At 40.3% G+C, this 19,822-nt stretch overlaps 1 protein-coding gene across 1 annotated transcript; it reads left to right on the plus strand.

The window, feature by feature from the left end:
- Positions 1–5,571: 5,571 nt before the first annotated feature.
- LOC129250655 (uncharacterized) lies at positions 5,572–6,747 on the plus strand. The gene has a single exon (XM_054890258.1). The coding sequence runs from the start codon at positions 5,572–5,574 to the stop codon at positions 6,745–6,747; it is 1,176 nt and encodes a 391-aa protein (XP_054746233.1).
- Positions 6,748–19,822: the final 13,075 nt, after the last annotated feature.

Genomic DNA, 19,822 nt, shown 5'->3' on the forward strand with positions numbered 1-19,822 from the left:
GAAATGCAAGCACCTGCATGTCTGCAGGAAACACAATTGTAATCAGCTTAACATTCAATATAACAATCGCACCATACTCAATGTAAATTTTATGAAAATACTAGGCGTTATTTTTGATAATAAACATAGTTTTCAGCATCCTTGTATTAAATTAAGAAGTGACCTAGCTACCAGATTGAATATTGTAAAATATTTGTCATCAAAAAAAGGTTGTATACATACAAACACTCTACTTACCGCAACTAAACTAATTATACAATCAAAAATTGAGTACGGGCTGCAAATATTTGGAAAATGTAGTAAGTCTACCATTAATAAAGTGCACATAAGCACCATTTCATGCCGCGGTTCGGAGGAGTTTACGTGCTTTTAGGACAACACCTACTGTAAATATGCTAACGGAAGGTGGTTTTCAAACACGAAATATCTCAGAAGTCGCATAATATACAAATTATTCTGCGATTCCAGTCGTATTCTTCACCATGAAATTCGATTACTGAATAAAAGAAGAAGAACGCTTTCACATAAATCAACATTATGCGAGGTAAAAGAGCTCGCCGATCATTTAAACTTGAAGATATCTCCAATGAGAGTGTCTCAAACCAAGCTACCACCCTGGGCTCTAAACTCTGAAAGCTTTATCGAAGACTTATGTTTTTTACGTAAACAGTACACCAACAGCACAACATATCAGCAAATTTTCTGGAGCATAGTGCACTCTCTGAAACGAAGTGGTTGGAATCTCCTTTTCATTGATGGCACCAAGCAACTCAATGGCATCGCATTTGCTACTGTTACAAATGAAGATGGGGAAACCCTTTCTCACGGGCTATTGAATTACAGGGCATAATTTCAGCATTAAATCTTGTAAAGATTAAACAAAAGGTTTTAATATGCACAGATAGCCAATCAGTGTTCAATGCTGCAAGAAACAATGTATGTAGGCCCAATATATCGCATGCAACAATTGTTAATTAAGAAAGCGCTAAACACAAAACTTATGTGGATACCTGGACATTCGGGCATACTCGGTAATCATCATGCTGACTATACCGCAAATCTTGCCTTAAAATCGTGTTTGCACTTTTATAGCCCATTAAGTACAACATCAATTAAAACCATATACTCCAGAGCTTTACATTCTCAGCTGAGCGCCAATTGGTATATCTACCAGCATGAATACAAAGAAGTAAATCCACACGGTTCCGCTACCAAACTGCCAACTTCGACTACTTCTTGGATGAACCGATGTTTTGTACGTTTAAGGCTAGGCCATACACTTTTAACACACCAATACCATTTAACAAAGAGTACGCAGCCAATGTGTAACTTTTGTAACGCGAACCGCTTAACCATACGTCACATTCTACTATATTGTCCATTTATCTCCGCCTTACGCACCACAACACTGCATAACGCAGATCCAATCAACATTCTTTCCATCCCTTCTGAAGCAAATAAAGGGTGTTTTTTTAGAGGTTAGGTTTTCAAGTTGGCATTACTTTTTTCGTAGATGGTCTTTTTGACAGCTGTCACTTGATTTATGCTCAGTTTGGTTTGCCATTTCATAATGAATAGACTTACACCTGAACAACGTTTGCAAATCGTGCAAATTTATTACGAAAATAATGGTTCGGTTCGCGCGACGCATCGACGAAAATTTTGTTCAGCGATGAAGCTCACTTTTGGTTGAATGGGTATGTCAATAAGCAAAATTGTCGCATTTGGAGTGAACATAATCCACAAGCCATTGCTGAGACGTCGTTACATCCTCAAAAAGTCACTGTTTGGTGTGCTGTATGGGCAGAGGGAATCATTGGTCCATATTTCTTTAAAAATGAAGCCGGCCATAATGTTACAGTCAATGGAGAGCGCTATAGAGCCATGATTAATGACTTTTTCGTGCCTGAATTGGACGATGTTGATGTGGACGACCTTTGGTTCCAACAAGACGGCGCTACATGCCATACAGCCAACGCAACAATCGATTTATTGACGGAAACTTTTGGTGAGCGCATTATCTCGCGCCGTGGACCTGTGGCGTGGCCTCCAAGATCGTGCGATATAACACCGCTGGACTATTTCTTGTAGGGCTATGTGAAGTCGCTTGTCTACGCAGATAAGCCCGAGACGATTGACGTCTTGGAAGAGAATATTCGGCGCGCTATTGCTGACATACGGCTCCATTTGCTGCAAAAAGTGGTCGAAAATTGGGCCTCTCGGCTGGATTTTATTCGAGCCAGCCGCGGCGGCCACTTGCCCGAAATCATTTTTAAAACATAATGGTAAACCCTTATCTTTATAATAAAGCTAAATTCTTGGCCATAACATTAAATTATATACGTTTTATTTTATCTTGAAAACCTAACCTCTAAAAAAAACACCCTATATAATAAAAATGTCAAATATTCTTAAAGCTATAAATATATTTCAACTTATTTAGTCTTATAATTTTTACTTACTGTTGAGTCCGTCTATGCATTTAATTTAAGTTTTAATTTTTATAATATTACTTAAGGGTTAATGTCAGCAATGTAAACACTTAATCGCTTTTGTTATATTCTATTTTCTTCTATATCCTTTGTTCCTACACGTATGTACATGCGGAGGTACATATTGCTGTTTAATTAGGTCTTTGAACTTAGATTTTATTTACTGCTTTTGTTATTCATCCCGCAATTACCGCATATTTTACCGCTTATGTTTTTACCGCATAACTTACCGCTTTAGGGAATGCATATAAACGCAACCGCGCTAATTGTTAAATTATAATATAAGAATCTATTGAAACGAAACGTTTGTGTTTTTCTTTAAGCAATCCGCGTCAACATTTTTTGGTCTTTCGAGCCGGATAAGTCAAGCCCGCGAACATTTAAAGTTCAGCCAATAGATTTTGGCTAAGGTGCATACAAGTACTACATATCGCAAATAATTAGCATTTTTTGGGTCCTTCTACCAATCGATTTCGGCTAATTAAATGAAAGTGTCTTATCGCGATTAATTAGTGTTAAATAATAAGTAACCAGTGAACAAGGTAAAAAAAAACAAAGAAGGGGAGCTCTAGCGCGTTGATTTGTGCGTGATAGCAGTGCGAATATCGTCCTTCAAATCTACAAGGACAAGAAAAATGTCGAGCTCGGTAAAAACACGCGACTCGGCACTTAACGCCATTAAGCGGTATATGGCTAAGAGTACGAACGATGCTTTTACGATGGATGCAGAAAGCATAAAAAGTTATAAGCAACTGCTCAGTAAACAGTGGACTCGCTTCAATAGCGCTGAAGACGCGGTCGAAATTTCATGTGGAAGTGACAATGTAGACATTGAAGAAAGTGTGCGAATTCAAGCTGAGACGTGGTACTCTACGGCTTTAGCAAATTTCAATCGCGTACAGAAGTGTCGTGCCGAAGCGCAACCGCGTCCGTGACAACGCCTGTGTCTGCAGCAATACGGCTGCCAAAAATGGAGCTGTCTAAATTCTCTGGGGACTCCACGGAGTGGATCGGTTTTTTGACGCATTTTCTACCTTGGTCGACTGTAATGCCGCATTGTCAAATGGTCAAAAACTTCACTATCTTCGTAGTTGTTTAAGGGGTGACGCGTTAAAAATCATAAGTGGGTTTAAGATATGTGATGTTAACTATGAAGAAGCTTGGGACCTACTAAAATCGCGGTATAAGGTCATGCGCGTTATAGTTGAAGGACATTTTAGAGCTATGGCCAACGTAAAGAGGGCAGGTAGTGATACCACCGATGCAATTAAGGGAGTGATCGACGCCTTCCAGCAACACATACGCGAGCTTAAGGCTTTGGTGTACGAAAGCAATGGGAGCTATCACTCGTCACTGATGAGCCTCCGTCATTCGAACAGCTGTCCACGTTTTTAGAAGTTAGATGTCGTTCTCTATCAATGCTATCATCGTCAACGGTATTAGTGCCAGCTAAGGGTAAAACCGCGTCAGTGTGTAAGTCTACGAATGTGTTTCACGCAGTGCAAGATCAGAACAGCACGGGCTGTACATTTTGTAACGGGCCACACAAAATATACAGTTGTGAAAAATTTCGGGACCTTGACGCAAACGGTAAATCGATATTTCTGAGAGAATCGCGCGTGTGTATGAACTGCTTGAGTTCAGGCCATTATAAATCAAAGTGTAACAGCACATCTGCATGCAGGATTTGCCATCAACGCCATCACACGCTGTTGCATAATACTGCCGCTACAACTAACGCTACAACCGTTGCTCATTTCGTCAACAGCGCATCTCTTAGGCCTTTCTCCCCCGCCGCAGACGTCATGCATCAAACGAACGCAACCGTTTCATCCGCTAACGGTCCTTCCACAGACACCGCTGCTGCCTGTCCGTCTTCATATTTGAATGCCAATCCCAACCCGCCTCATCCAGGAGAAAGAACTGTGCTGTTGGCGACCGCCTTAGTCAAGGTACGCGATTGCTCTGGTCATTGGCAACCCGCTCGCTTGCTGTTTGATTCTGGTTCGCATGCTTCCTTCGTAACCGAGTCATGAGTCAACGCTTGGGATTATCGCGAAAAGGGTCCGCAATATTGATTTCTGGAATTGGTTCCCCCCAAGGGATACGCTCTAGAGGTGAAGTATTACTTTCATTATCATCTCATTTTTCAGTCTGATGCTTTACTGTTGACGCATTGATTGCCTAAAATCACAAGCGATTTGCCAACACAGCCCTTGAAAGTTTCGGCGTGGCCGCACATACAAGATCTATTTTTAGCCGATCAGCACTTCATGAAACCCGGGCGTATCGATATCTTGGTCGGAATGGACGTCATGGGACAGCTCCTCTGCTCGGAGATTCGTAAGGGGCCACCCGGTACGCCCATGGCTCAACGAACGGTTTTCGGTTGGACGTTGTTTGGAAATGTCGATGGATCCGAATCCACTTCGCTGGCTTACAGTCTCTGCATTGTGAAGTTCATTTAGATCGAGCGCTCACTAGACTTTGGGAGTTAGAAGAAGTACCGAAAAAGGCCCACCTCACCTACGAAGAACGCTATTGTGAAGAGCTTTTCGAAAAAACGCACAGAAGGTCACCTGACGGTCGATTTATAGTAGAGCTGCCGCTGAAATCTGACGTACCCTTGGGAGCATCACGAAGTTATGCTGTTCGAAGTCTACTAAGCATCGAAAAAAGACTTGCGCGAGATGACGACCTACGCCAACGCTACAATGAGTTCATGCAAGAACTCATCGACATGAAGCACATGGAACTTGCACCACCGCCAACGGATCAAACGTTCTATATGCCGCATCACCCCGTTGTAAAAGAGTCAAGCGTCACGACTAAATTGAGAGTCGTGTTCAATGCGTCCGCCAAAACCACCACCAGGAATTCGTTGAACGATGCATTATTTGTTGGTCCCCAATTGCAACCTGATTTATATTCAATTTTAACCCGTTTCAGAACGCATCGCTACGCAGTAACCGCGGACATCGCGAAAATGTACCGCCAAATATGCATGTCCACGAAAAACCTCGATCTATAACGCATTGTCTGGCGTCGTGACCCGACGTTACCCATAAAGGATTATCGCATGTTGCGCGTTACTTATGGTGTTGCCGCTGCATCCTACTTAGCCGTTAAATCGCTGCAACAAACCGCAAAATATTCGTCACACATTTGTGAGAAGGCTGCTGCCGTCATTCATAAGGACTTTTACATGGATGATCTCCTCACTGGTGCGTCTTCTAAAGAAGAGCTGCTATGTTTACAACGAAACGTCTCCGAAATACTGAAGGAAGGGGGCTTCGAACTTCGAAAATTGGCGTCTAATTGTGCGGAACTTTCTGAAAATGTTTCGAATGCATCGGAAAATATATCACACTACCTAGTCGATAGTAAAGATGTCCATGCCTTGGGCCTGATATGGAATACAGAGGAGGACTACTTCACATTCTCAGTTACTCTGAATCAACCACCCACTATTTTAACAAAGAGAACATTCTTGTCTGATGCTAGCACGCTTTTCGACCCACTGGGTCTGCTCGCTCCAGCGACCATAAGGTCAAAGCTGTGGTTTCAGGAGATCTGGCGTATGAGTGTCGGTTGGGATGACGTTATTCCAGACTGCATCGCAGCACAGTGGCGACAACATCGCTCGGAATTACTACTGCTATCGAGTTTGAAGATAAGTCGCTGGTCAGGTGAGTCGTTCACTGAGCTACATATTTTCGCTGACGCTTCCGAACGCGCTTACGCTGCCGTAATGTACGCGCGCACATTACACAACGACGGCAGTATTACTGTTGCGCTGATCTCGTCGAAGACTAAGGTAGCACCACTTAAAACAACAACCTTGCCACGATTAGAATTGTGCGCTGCACATCTTGCTGCTAAATTGGCGCGAAGCGTGTTACATAGCTGGGGTTATCTCCGTTATCCGATCTATGCTTGGACTGACTCAACTATTACATTGGCATGGCTTCAGGCGCATCCTAGTAAGTGGATAACTTTCGTTGCCAATCGCGTTGCTGACATCCAAGAAGTTTTACCGCCTGAATGTTGGAACCATATCCGCTCTGAACTGATTCCAGCAGATTGCGCCCCGTCTGAACTACTGCATCAAAAACTATGGTGGTCTGGTCCTGAATTCTTAAAAGGTCCTGACCATTTCTGGAAGCTATCACCTTCGCAACACACAACTCAGTTGGGCGTTCGTAGCAAGGTCGTCGCCATGCTACGAGCTCAGATGACCACTGGCCGGCATTGATGCGATATTCATCGTACTCCAAGCTGCGCCGCATCATTGCTTATGTGTTAAGGTTCTTCGTCAACACTCGAGTTAAGACACGAATCAACGCTCCTAAACGGGTCGGTCCTCCCTGCTGTCAAGAGATATCCGAAGCTGAACTGCGCTTGATAAGGTATACACAATCACTGTATTTTTCTAATGAAATTTCTCTTTGTAACAGAAGAAAGCCGATTCCGCTTCGGAGTAGTATTTTGACATTGCAGCCATATCTCGATGGGAAAAACGTCTTGCGAGTAGGAGGTAGGATCAAGAACGCTGAAGTAGCTGCTGACGTAAGACACCCGGTTATCCTGCCAAAAAACTGCCCACTTGCGAAACTGATCATTCGCGATATTCACGAATTCACATTAAACGCTGGACCCCGCATCATGCAAACCATCCTGCAACGTCGATATTGGGTTATTGGTGCTCGCAGCCTAATTCGTAGCACATATCGCAAATGCGTAAAGTGCACCTGTCTCAACCGCAATCTCGCTGCACAATCAATGGGGGATTTACCTGCGATCCGAACCACCTACGCACGCTGTTTCATCCACGCTGCTGTCGACTTTGATGGACCATACTCTTACAAGTTCACTCATGGGAGAGGAGCGAGGGCCACCAAGGGTTATATTTGCGCTTTTATTTGCAGGTGCACCGGGGCGATGCATTTAGAGTTTGTCGGAGGTCTATCAACATCGAGCTTCCTCAATGCCTTTAAAAGATTTGTAAGCCGCAGAGGTTTTTGCAAGGTAATTTCTTCTGACAATGGGACGAATTTCGTCGGGGCCGAGAAGGAGCTTCGAATTGCGTTTGAAAGGTGTATGGCTGATACCAAACTCCGTTCGTTTTTTGCAGACTCTAACATTGAATGGCGTTTCAACCCTCCGTCCGCGCCTCATATGCGGGGGTACTGGGAGATTGGCACAAAAAGAGTCAAATATCATCTGAAATGTGTTATGAGCGAAATTCTTCTGTCCTACGAAGAGTTCAACACGCTGCTAACAGAAGTAGAAGCCTGCGTCAACTCCCGCCCACTCTGTGGCAATTCTGCAGCCGCAGGTGATGTAGAGGTACTTACGCCTGGCCACTTCATTGTCGGTGAACCGCTTAAATCTATCCCGGAGCCTGAGGGTCAAGGGCTCCGTGGAAATCTGCGTCAGCGAAGGGCAAGCGATCTCTGCCATGAGACAGCATTTCTGGCGCCGTTGGAGAGACGAATATCTCGTCAGCTTGCAACGTCGTACCAAGTGGATTCGCCCTTCACGCAAAATCGAAGAAGGTGATGTAGTTGCAGTCTTCAACGAGCCTACCCCTCCGACGAAGTGGACGCTGGCACGTGTTATTAAATGCCACCCTGGCGCCGATGGACGCGTGAGAGTGGTTACGCTGAAAACACTGCATGGCGAATTAGTTCGGCCCATAGTAAAGCTCTGCCCTTTACCAACGAAAGGAGACTTGTTTCACGAAGAAACTACTCATTCATCATAAATGTTATCAAGCTTTTCATATTTTTCTTTCCTATAATTTGTAAGTTTCTATATTGAACTTATTGAGATAGTTCAAGGGCGGCGGTATGTTGAGTCCGTCTATGCATTTAATTTAAGTTTTAATTTTTATAATATTATTTAAGGGTTAATGTCAGCAATGTAAACACTTAATCGCTTTTGTTATATTCTATTTTCTTCTATATCCTTTGTTTTTACACGTATGTAATATTGCTGCGTATGCGTAGGTACATATTGCTGTTTAATTAGGTCTTTGAACTTAGATTTTATTTACTGCTTTTGTTATTCATCCCGCAATTACCGCATATTTTACCGCTTATGTTTTTACCGCATAACTTACCGCTTTAGGGAATGCATATAAATGCAACCGCGCTAATTGTTAAATTATAATATAAGAATCTATTGAAACGAAACGTTTGTGTTTTTCTTTAAGCAATCCGCGTCAACACTTGACTAAGCCGATAGCCCCGGTAGCTAGAGCTTTTATATTAGATAAATCTATAATTTTAATTATACTTTAATAAATAATAATAATAATCTGTTCTTTTACCTTGGTTCAGAAAATATTTGTATAAACGGCTTTAAATTTGGCGAGCAAGTTTACATGATAAATATTTATAGTCATTATCTATAGTCTATTTTATACAGTAGATTCTGTTTTTATGCGGTTTTTTTTATGCGGTTTTTTTTTTAATTAAAAAATGCATGTCGACCTATCGGGAATTGTACAATAAACAAGATTCTAAGCCAGCTAAGCAAAAACTCATCACAGATTATATCAAAAATGCTAACCCTACAAGTATGGAACCGCCTGCATCACCATCCAGATCAGACGTGTACATTTCCTCAAGTAACGGAAGTGATTTTACGCCAAATCCTAAACGAATGCGCAACATGCGGGTATTGTCTGATTCTATTTCTGACGATGTAAATTTATTTTTCGATTCTGACGTTTCTTAAATAAAGATATAGTTTTCAAAATACAATTTTTTGTTTCTGCGATTTTATTTAATTATTTCAGATTCATGCGGTCTATGGAACGTATCTATAGTTACTATATAATATGTGACTAGTACCCTTTTTTTATGCGATTTTATTATATTATTTCAGATTTATCCGGTTCTTAGCACTTTTGAAACGTATCTATAGTTTTACTGGTAGCTGGTAGCTTTTTTATGCTGTTTTTTTTTATGCTGTTTCTTGCGGAACGTATATAGCGCATAAAAACAGAATCTACTGTATTTATAATAAGTTTTGAGTGGATTTAGAGGCTTTGTATTGTTAAATATGTTTATTCTTGCATTTTGGTAATAGGACTATGAATAAGTTCGCGCGGTTTTTTTTCGAAATTTGAAACTTTATTGACGTAAAATGGTTACAAATTTAATATTCAAAGTATTGTCCATGGCTTACTACTACTTTCTCCCATCTTTCTGGCAATTCACGGATTCCCTTTGTGAAAAATTCGGTCGGTTTTGCCGCAATCCACGAATCGATCCATTTTTTGACTTCATCGTAATTACGGAAGTGCTGGTCAGCCAGGCCATGTTGCATCGATCGGAAGAGATAGTAATCGGATGGCGCAAGGTCTGGACTATACGGCGGGTGGGGTAGGACATCCCATTTGAACTTTTCTAAGTATGTTTTGACCACTTGTGAAACATGTGGCCGAGCATTGTCATGTTGCAAAATAACTTTGTCGTGTCTATCGGCGTATTGCGGCCGTTTTTCTCGCAGTGCTCGGCTCAAACGCATCAATTGTCGTCGGTAGACATCCCCCGTAATCGTTTCATTCGGTTTCAGTAGCTCATAATACACAACACCCAGCTGGTCCCACCAGATACACAGCATAACCTTCAGGCCATGAATATTCTGCGCCGACGTCGATGTTGAAGCATGGCCAGGGTATCCATACGTTGCCCGACGTTTTGGATTGTCGTAATGGACCCACTTTTCATCGCCAGTCACAATTCGATGCAAAAAACCCTTTCTTTTGTGCCGTTGAAGCAGTTGTTCGCATGCCATAAAACGGCATTCAACGTCTCTTGGCTTCAATTCATACGGCACCCAATGGCCTACCTTTCGGATCATTCCCATGGCTTTTAAACGTTTGGAAATGGTTGATTGATCAACTCCCAAAGTTTTTGCAACCTCTTCTTGCGTTTGAGCCGGATCTTGATCGAGCAATTCCTCCAATTCGGTATCCATGAACTTTGGCGGCGCACCCTCGCGTTCTTCGTCTTCCAAGCCAAAATCACCACTTTTAAAGCGTGCAAACCACTTCTGGCACGTTCGCTCAGCTAGAGCATGCTCACCATAAACTTCCACCAAGATACGATGACTTTCGGCTGCTTTTTTCTTCATATTAAAATAATGAAGAAGAATTCCCCGCAAAAACACATTATTTGGCACGAAATTCGACATTTTCAAGTGTGGTAAAAATATTGTTGTTTACGCTTCAAATAAAAAACTTATACTGACGTTTGTGCCTTACGACAGTAGCTCTCCAATGAATGTTTGGAAATGTGGATCGATGGAATAATAATCAAGTTACGCCATCTGTTGTAAAACCGCACGAACTTATTCATAGTCCTATATTTTAGAAAATATTAAAGTATACGGCTTATAGACAGTGGGCATTTGCATGCAAATTGGGTTGAGTTGACCTTTCGTGTTCGTGCGTAATTTTTGTGTGCCCCAATCCTAATCTGGTGAAGATTTTTGATGTTTCTGCAGTTGGCGATGCAGGAAAAATTGGCTTGTAGCGGTCTTGATCTTAAAGCTTATAGCTATGATGATAACTGTGCCAGTTAGACGTCATCAATTCTCTTCAGGAGATATGAATTTACTTTCCAGATCATATCTGACTGAGCTAAGTTTGGTAGTGTGAGCAAGACGACTTGCAGCGTCATCGCATTCGCTTCCATTTATGCCGCAGTGCACATCATTTTGATTTTTGAATGATCTTTTACTAACATGCCTCTCGATTTTTCCATCAGTGGCTCTTTGAGGTTTTGATGAGAATTGATGGATTATGTTACAAGCTGTTGATATAAATTACTTAATTTGCGTTAGTGGTAACAGCATGTTTAATAGGGATATTTATGAAAATAAAACTTTTGTGTTTGTAAAAGTGTACTTAACTGTACTTATGTTAGAATAGAAGTAAGATATCTTATGATGTTCAATCTATAATTAAGTTTGCTTTCTTAATTATACACAATGCTGTTTGAAATTTATTGTTTTGTCGAAAGGTATACCTAAGCTTTTTAGATGTTTTACGTTATTTATAACAATAGTTTTGTATTAAAACTCGTAGTTTTGGCAATTTTTCTTTCTACAAATATAAAGAAAATGAGATTTGTTATATAATATATTAGCTTCTCAGCTTTTTGACCTAACTGAGAAGTTTTGAAAATGTATTTTGTTATTTTTTTTAAAGATTAGTGGGATAAAAGTTGACTGATTTCATCAAAAGCGATTATAAAGAAAACAACTGAGATTGTAGGGCCTTATGGTAGATCTAAACTAAATAATCCCATATGGTTTCGGTTTAAGAGGTCAGCTGACCGGTGCGGTTCTGACATAGGTGAAGTAGTATGTCAGTTGGACTCTATCCTGCTCCAAGGTCAACTTGATTGTGACTAATTTGCTTAGCTGTTATTTTTTCTAGCAATTTGCTAAAACATTATAGCACGATATTGGCTTATAGTTGCTTACTTGATTTAAGGGCTTATATGGTTTGAGCATGGCTACAATTCGTTCTTCCAACGTTGATTATACTTGCCTGTGTCGAAGATTGAATTGAGGAGTTGAAGTAACCTATTTTTTACGCTTTGAGAAAGTCTTTTAAGCATTTCATATTATTAAAAATATCGCAGAGTCTTGCTGGAACGTGTTCTTCTTTATTCGAACACACAGGAAGTGAAAAAATGTGTATTCAATGAATTGACATAAATGACATTAAATCTGGGTAATATGGGTGATTCCAGATTTGTGATATATTATCCATTTCAACACTTTCCCTGAAATCTGACATCGCTTACAAATTTATGTTATAAATACTCAAGTGTGTTAAATTATTAATTAAATTAAGTACATATTCCCGAAATATAAATCTTAAATTAGTTTCATTCCGAGATTTTGTATACAATGAATGTGCTTGGTTGCTGACAAACTTTTTGTCAAAACGTCCGCTGGCATCTCTTCAGTGCTAATATATTTTATAATAATGTCTTTTCTTTCAACAGCTTCACGGACAAAGTGATGACGTATATCGACGTGTTTGGTGCGGTTATGGAAAATCGGATTTTTGCTTAGCTTACCTGCGCCTTGGTTGTCATTGTAGATGATTACTGTTCTGTCTTCGCCGGTTATTTCTCTGACTAACCTCTTCAGGTGTATTGCTTCTTTGGTTGAATCAGAAAGCGCCATGTACTCAGCTTCGGTGCTTGACATAGCCACTGTACGCTGTTTTCTGGACTCCCAACTTATTGCTGCGTTCGCTAATTTAAATGTGAACCCGGTATATGATCTTCTGTCGTCAATATTTGACCCCCAATCGGCATCGGCGAATCGGTGCTGTTTTTGGTTGAAGTGCCAAGTACATTAGTGAGCCAACTAGATTCTGGAATGGCAGCTTGCTTGCAGAATTACGTTCTTCTTCGGTTTTCGGAGACATTGCCTTAGACAGCTTTATGCTTGCGTTTGCAGGTGTGGCGACCCATTTGCATTCTTTCATGTTAAATTTTTTCAGTAATTGACTTACATATTTCGATTGACACATTGTAATAGTTTTTGTGTTTATACATTGGTTAAATTCAATTCCGATTCAAAACTTTATCGGGCCTAAATCCTTCATTTCAAAAGTAGATGCCAGTTCATTTTTTATTTGTTCTAATTTTTGCTTGTTGTTCGACGCTACGATTATGTCGTCAACATATATGGCAATAAGTGCAATAGTGATTTTGCTTCTGTACATATATAAACACGGATCACATTTCGATGCTGTCATGTTCATATTTTGTAGCTTTTGATCTAGCTTTTGGTACCACAATCTACCCGACTGCTTTAAGCCATGGATTGCTTTTTTCAATAAACAGGCGTTGTATTTCGTGCATTGAGATGCTTCAGTATCGCTCAATATCTCATGCAAATCGCTGGGCAAAGTCATGTATATTTCGTTTTCTACTGTTCCGTTTAAATACGCGCTTACAAAATCGAGCTGGTGGACCTCTAAACCCATTTCTGCTGAAAAAGCCATTAGCAGCCGTATGGTATTTAGCCTAGCGACAGGTGCAAAGGTTTCATTAAAATCAATTCCAGCCCTTTGAGTGATTTCTTTTGCTACCAGTCTAGCTTTTCTGGTGTCAACACTGCCATCTGATTTGTATTTAGTTGGAAAAGCCCACTTAGATTGGACAATCTTCTTCCCAACCGGTCGATCTACGATTTCCCAAGTATTATTTGACATAAGCGTTCGGTATTCTTTGATCATGGCTTTCTTCCATTCGGTTGCTTCAGGACTTGAGAGGGCTTCTTTACTGGTTTCTGGGTCGGTACTATGGGCTAATGCTGTACTGTGATGTTTATCTTCGAGAACCGCTTCCGGATAACTGGTGGAATTTTCGTCGCTTGTTGACATTTCGAAAACTGGTACCATATTGTATTCTAACCGTGGTCTACCGCGGGACTTGATCTTAACTCCCTTTCGGCGGCCTCTACCTCGTTTAAGAGCTCGTGGCACTTGAACGCTCAAATCTCCAGTTGTTTGGGGTTGTTGTTGTTGGTTTTCGGGAAAATTTACCGGTGCCTTTTCTTTCGTTTGTTCCAACTGCGAATGTATTTCGATGTCTTTCGTTAAAAATTCTTCGTATGTGTCTATATTCTGTTGCGGGACAAACACGACGTCTCTACTTCGACGTATTTTTCTGGCTACGGGGTCCCAAAGGCGGTAACCCTTCGACGTGTCGCAATAACCCACAAATATGCATTTTATGCACTTCGAATTGAATTTACACTTACTTGCAGTTTTGTCTAACATGTACGCTGTGCAGCCGAACTTTTGTAAATAGCTGACATGTGGAGTCCTTCCCATCCATATTTGGTAGGGAACTTCACCATTTAAACTTTGTGACGGACAGCGATTGCGTAAATAGTTTGCGGTATTGATAGCTTCTCCCCAATATGCTGGAGGAAGTCCCGATTGTATGAGCATGCATCTGGCCATTTCTACGATGGTTCGGTTATTCCGTTCGGCTACTCCATTTTGCTGTGGAGTGTATTCGATAGTAAACTCTTGTCGTATATCTTCGGCTTTGAGGAAAGTTCTCATAGCATTGCTTGTGTATTCAGTTCCATTGTCACTTCGCAGACATTTAATTTTCTTACCAGATTGATTTTCCATTAAACGTTTATATTCTTTGAATTTTTCTAAAACTTCGCTTTTATGTTTTAGAAAGTCAATTTCGCACCATCGACTCTTGCCATCAATGAATGTGAGAAAGTAATGTGAGCCAGCAAAAGATTGCGTTTTCATCGGCCCGCATACGTCACTGTGTACTAACTCTAAAACATCCATGGCTTCACGAGTCGACTTCTGGAATGGTTTCTGTGTCTGCTTTCCCTGAATACAAGTACTGCATGAAGTTAAGTTTGTTTTCGTATTTGCGTTTATTCCAATTACTTTTTTCTTGTCAATAACTGCTTTTAGATCTTTTTCGTTTAAATGGCCAAAAGCTTCGTGCCAATCTTGAAGTGATGTTGGTTTCATGTTGGCGATCGCTGTAAATTCAAAGGGTTCTTCTAATACAGATTCTCTTTTCGCTCCGCAACGAAGACTCTTGCGCCTGTCGAAGCATTTTTTACAATAGCTTTGTTTCCGGTAAATATCACTTCAAGACCATGCTGAGTCATTTTTGGCACTGACAACAAATTTGTTCGGAGGTCCGGCACATACAATGTTTCGTTAAGTGTAACATTACAACCGGTATTCGATTTGATTTCCACTATTCCGCGCCGTTCTATTTTCGTAAAGCTCTCATTCGCTAACGTTTTGCCGTTTAAGGTTTTAAAAAGTCGAAATTTTTCACGCAATGCACACATGTGCGACGATGCCCCTGAATCTAGACACCATCTGCCACTCATATTATATTTACGCTGCTTGCACCTAAAACGATTTCTTCAACTTGCACGACGAATGGTTTTGTTCTTGCCTCTGTTGTGACTTTCTGTGCTTGAAATTTTTGGATTTACAATCTCTTGCTTTGTGGCCTATCTTTCCGCATGTGTGACAAGCGTATTTGAAAGATTTTTTCTGTTGATCTTCCCTTGCTGTGTTTGGTGGTCGACCTCCGCTTTTATTTAAGTTACGTCTATTCGCATACAATACGTCTTCGGGATCTGCTTCTTCATTTCTTTTCCGTGCTTCGAACTCCTCTAATAATTTCACTTTCAGCATTTCAAGTTTCGGTAGTTTTTCTTGCGTCTTAATTTGCAATTCTAAACGTTTCGTATTCCTTAGGAATACTGTACAATAGCAGGATGGTCAATAGTTCATCTATGACGACCATATCCATTTCTACAAGTTTATCAACAATGTCGAAAAATTTTCGCAAATGTTCGTGCATATCATCACCGGGTGTAATTTTGTGCAATATGAGTGATTTGAGCCACATTGCTTGACGTTCTGGTCCGCGGGATTGATATACCGAATGAAGTTTATCCCAAATATCATTCGATGTACGACATTGTTCAATTTGCTGTAATTCGGTTGGAGAGATTGATAATACCAAATCTGACCTTGCTTTGGCATCGCTATCTATCCATTCGTTCACTGCTTCGGGTGGCGCTTCTGGTTTTATACAGCTGCCATTCACGTATTTCCACGTCCCATTTTTTATTAAAATGGACTCAACCTGTATTTTCCAGGTATCAAAATTTTCTTTATTCAGACGTTCAATATTAATTGCTGAAAAACTCATTTTTCACTTTGCACTTCACGTTTTTTTTTTTTTCGTTTCTATGGATTTTTATTTTTTTCTGTTGTCAAGATTTTTTCTTTGTTTCGCAGTTGTGGTTAAATGGGAACTATCCAGGCGCACTGGAAGTGTGCTGGGCCCATAACCTATTAAAAATATCGCAGAGTCTTGTTGGAACGTGTTCTTCTTTATTCGAACACGCAGGAAGTGAAAAAATGTGTATTCAATGAATTGACATAAATGACATTAAGTCTGGGTAATATGGGTGATGCCAGATTTGTGATATATTATCCATTTCAACACATATAACTCGTGCAGTACTGACACTTCACATACAAACTAATTTTGGAAACGTTGATGCAAAAAAACGCAGATTTCGGGCGAATGTGGAGGTAAACTACAGTTTTTATGGGCAGATGAACGATTGCAAAATTTAGCAGTATATCCAAAAAGCTGGCAATTTTTACATTTTACGTGGAGGGAAAATATTGTCCCAGCTGCACTTTGCGTGAAGCGATATCCAATTTCCCGATGGTTGTATTTGTTAGTTGAACTTTCGTTGCAATTTGTTCCTTGTTTAAAAGCCTACGATGGATACCCATTATAAAGGCAATACGGGAAAGGTTTCGAATACCTGCATACCTGCTAATGGGCTAATCATCGACTTACCAGAGAGAATATAAGAAAAAAGTACGGAAAGCCAAACTTGAATCCTATAGAAATTTCTGCAGTAACGTCGAAGAAATCAGGGAAACAGCGAGACTTTGTAAGGTCCTTCATTTGAACCGCTCAGTAAGGCTGGATTCCATTCGAAAACCTGATGATTCATAAACCATTTCCAAATCGGAAACGTTTAATGCTTACTCGAAACCCATTTTCCGGGTAGTAGAAGTTGAGAGTGGCATGAACAATAACGGTAGCAACGGTGGAACCTCTAGGTACAGCTGGTATATTGCTAGTCGGATAGTGACAAGGGAATCGATAAGGTTTTCCTTGTCTTCCTTTGAGAACTTTAACCCTTTCCGACCTATGGCAAATCTAGCCAACCAACTGGTATGCATTTTTGGTCCCTATCACTTTGGTCAGTGTAGAAAATAGCTAAAAAGTTTATTTCGCCGAATCTTCTGTGTATCCTTTATTTCCAGGATACGCACAATTGTAGCGTTTCGGTCTGAATACAAATAAAAATCTATAAATAAATACAAATGCACGTTGCTAGAAATGTTAATTTATTTTATTTTTATTAGGCACTTTTATTATTTTTCTGTATGATATTTCGCAAAACAGTTTTGTCTTTTATTTAAACATAAATAAACCTTACATTTGGTACAAAATAAACGTGTGTGGGATTTACAACCAACACGCCTGCAACATCTTGCTGACAAATCATGCTCCTCTGGTATGCGATTGTACCTATCAAGCCTCTTATCAATGCATGGCTGTTCAGATGGTCGATATTTTTTAGATGCACTTGGAGTTTCTTCTTCTTCGGTATCGGAGATATACTCTTCACGTGGCCTTTTCGCAACAGCTATCAGTTGCTCAGCTAATGCTAATCTAAAACTTAGTAAGTCATGAGAATCCGCTCGAGATTTCGAATTTATTTTGCAAAGTTCTCTGTACTGTAGCCAAGAGTTGCAGCATGCAAGATCAATTAAATGAATGAAAACTTTCAACGTCCACTTTCGAGTTTTGAAAAACGAACGGTATGCCTCCATTAATTGATCACATATATCTACCCCTCCCATAGACTTGTTGTATTCTCGCAATATCCTTGGAGCCGGTACTTCAGCCTCTCTTCCTTTTTTTCCCAGCGATTTACATTGGAAACAGGCCCGCAACCATAAGCTGATGATGCCAAGATTACCGCTTTGGAATCCTTCCACTGGACCACGACCACGAATTCTGCCATATCACCCCTTTTCATTTGCCTTTCATTGGTAAGGTGGATGTTTTTTATTCTGTTCCTCATTATAGTCCCTGTAGCATAAATACCACGGTTTAGTAAAGCCTGAAGGAGTGGTATTGTCGTAAAGTATTGGTCAAAAAACACTTTTGAACCTTCTGGAAGTGGTTCAACCAAACGTAAAACGAAGGCTGAACCTACGCCTAAGTTCGTATTGGAAAGTGGTGTCGTCTTTTCATGGTAGATTTCAAAATCGAGTATCAGCCCTTCAGATGTCGTTAATACTTCGTTCTTTAATCCCACTCCTCTAGGTTTGTTAGGAAGGCTTTGTCTCACGGGGCAACGACCAGTAAATGGGATCATTTGCTCATCTATGGAATAATTATCTCTTGGCTTTCTGGGAATGCTCCGACATGCCGATCTTACAGCTTCAATTAATGGATTAATCCTCCAAAAAACATTTGATTGTTTCCCTGCTTCTGTCACTCCATTTTCGTCCATAACATGGAGGCACATTCGCAAAAGAAAAAAGCGATCACGGGACATTGTATCAGCAACAATTGGAAGCCTCGTTTTGGTCTCCCAGTACACGCGCAATCTTGGATAACGTATGCAGCCCATCGCAATATTTATGCCAAAGAAATTCTTTATTTCACCAATTGTAGTCCCTAGTGGTTTTCCTTTCGAAAACATATGGTATCTGTTTGTGTATTCCGCAACGCGTTTGAAAAAGTCGTCATTAAAATATTTATAAAAATAGTATTTAGGGGACTCCACATCTATGTTAACTTCCACAGAAATGGAAGCACTCTCTTCCGGATTTTGAAATGGTCTTTTCCTCCAAATTTCGCGGCGATTGCTGTTTTCATTTGGTGGTTCCTCAGTTCCTTCTCCATTCCCTTCATCACTGTCATCACTTTCATCATTTGCAGATTCACTGTGCGCGCCAGGTAACTCCCAAGTAGCATCTCGAAGACCATCATCGCTACTAAAGTCCTCCAAATCCGAGTCTAATAGTGCACCCAATATTTCGTCTTCAGTCAATTGCTCTGATTGAAAAAAAAGCAAACAAATATTTCGTTAAATAAGTCCTAACACGCACAATTGTGTCACTTCAAACTAAACTGCCTGTACATTAATTAACGTCACAAAAATACACTTAATCTCACTTTTTAATTAAAACTTCTTTTGTTATTATTATGATAACACATTTTTAAATATAAATTTCTCTGTTTACACAATTTAAATAATTTTTCTAACTTACTCTTTCGATTCATTTTTGCAAATGATTGAAATGACACATCAAAATAGCGAAATTCGCGAAAAATAACGGACACCAATAACTGTTCGTTGTGTTTTTATTAAGAAAATAGGTCGCACAGTTGTGTATATCAAGTTGAATTGCACTAGCGCAGATATTTTCGGAAATATTAGGATTTAAACTTATACGCACAATTGTGCGTACACGGTCGGAAAGGGTTAAGTCCCCTGGACCTGACGGAATATATCCAGCAATGCTTAACAAAGGAGGAGACAGGCTGATTGAGGCCCTGAAAAGGATCTTCACAGCCTGTCTCGCATTTGGTTATATACCATCCCAATGGCGACGCGTAAGAGTAGTATTTATTCCGAAACCACGAAAAGACGACTACTCCCTAGCA

This window comes from Anastrepha obliqua, chromosome 6 (genome assembly GCF_027943255.1).
Source record: "Anastrepha obliqua isolate idAnaObli1 chromosome 6, idAnaObli1_1.0, whole genome shotgun sequence".
Lineage (NCBI taxonomy): Eukaryota > Metazoa > Arthropoda > Insecta > Diptera > Tephritidae > Anastrepha > Anastrepha obliqua.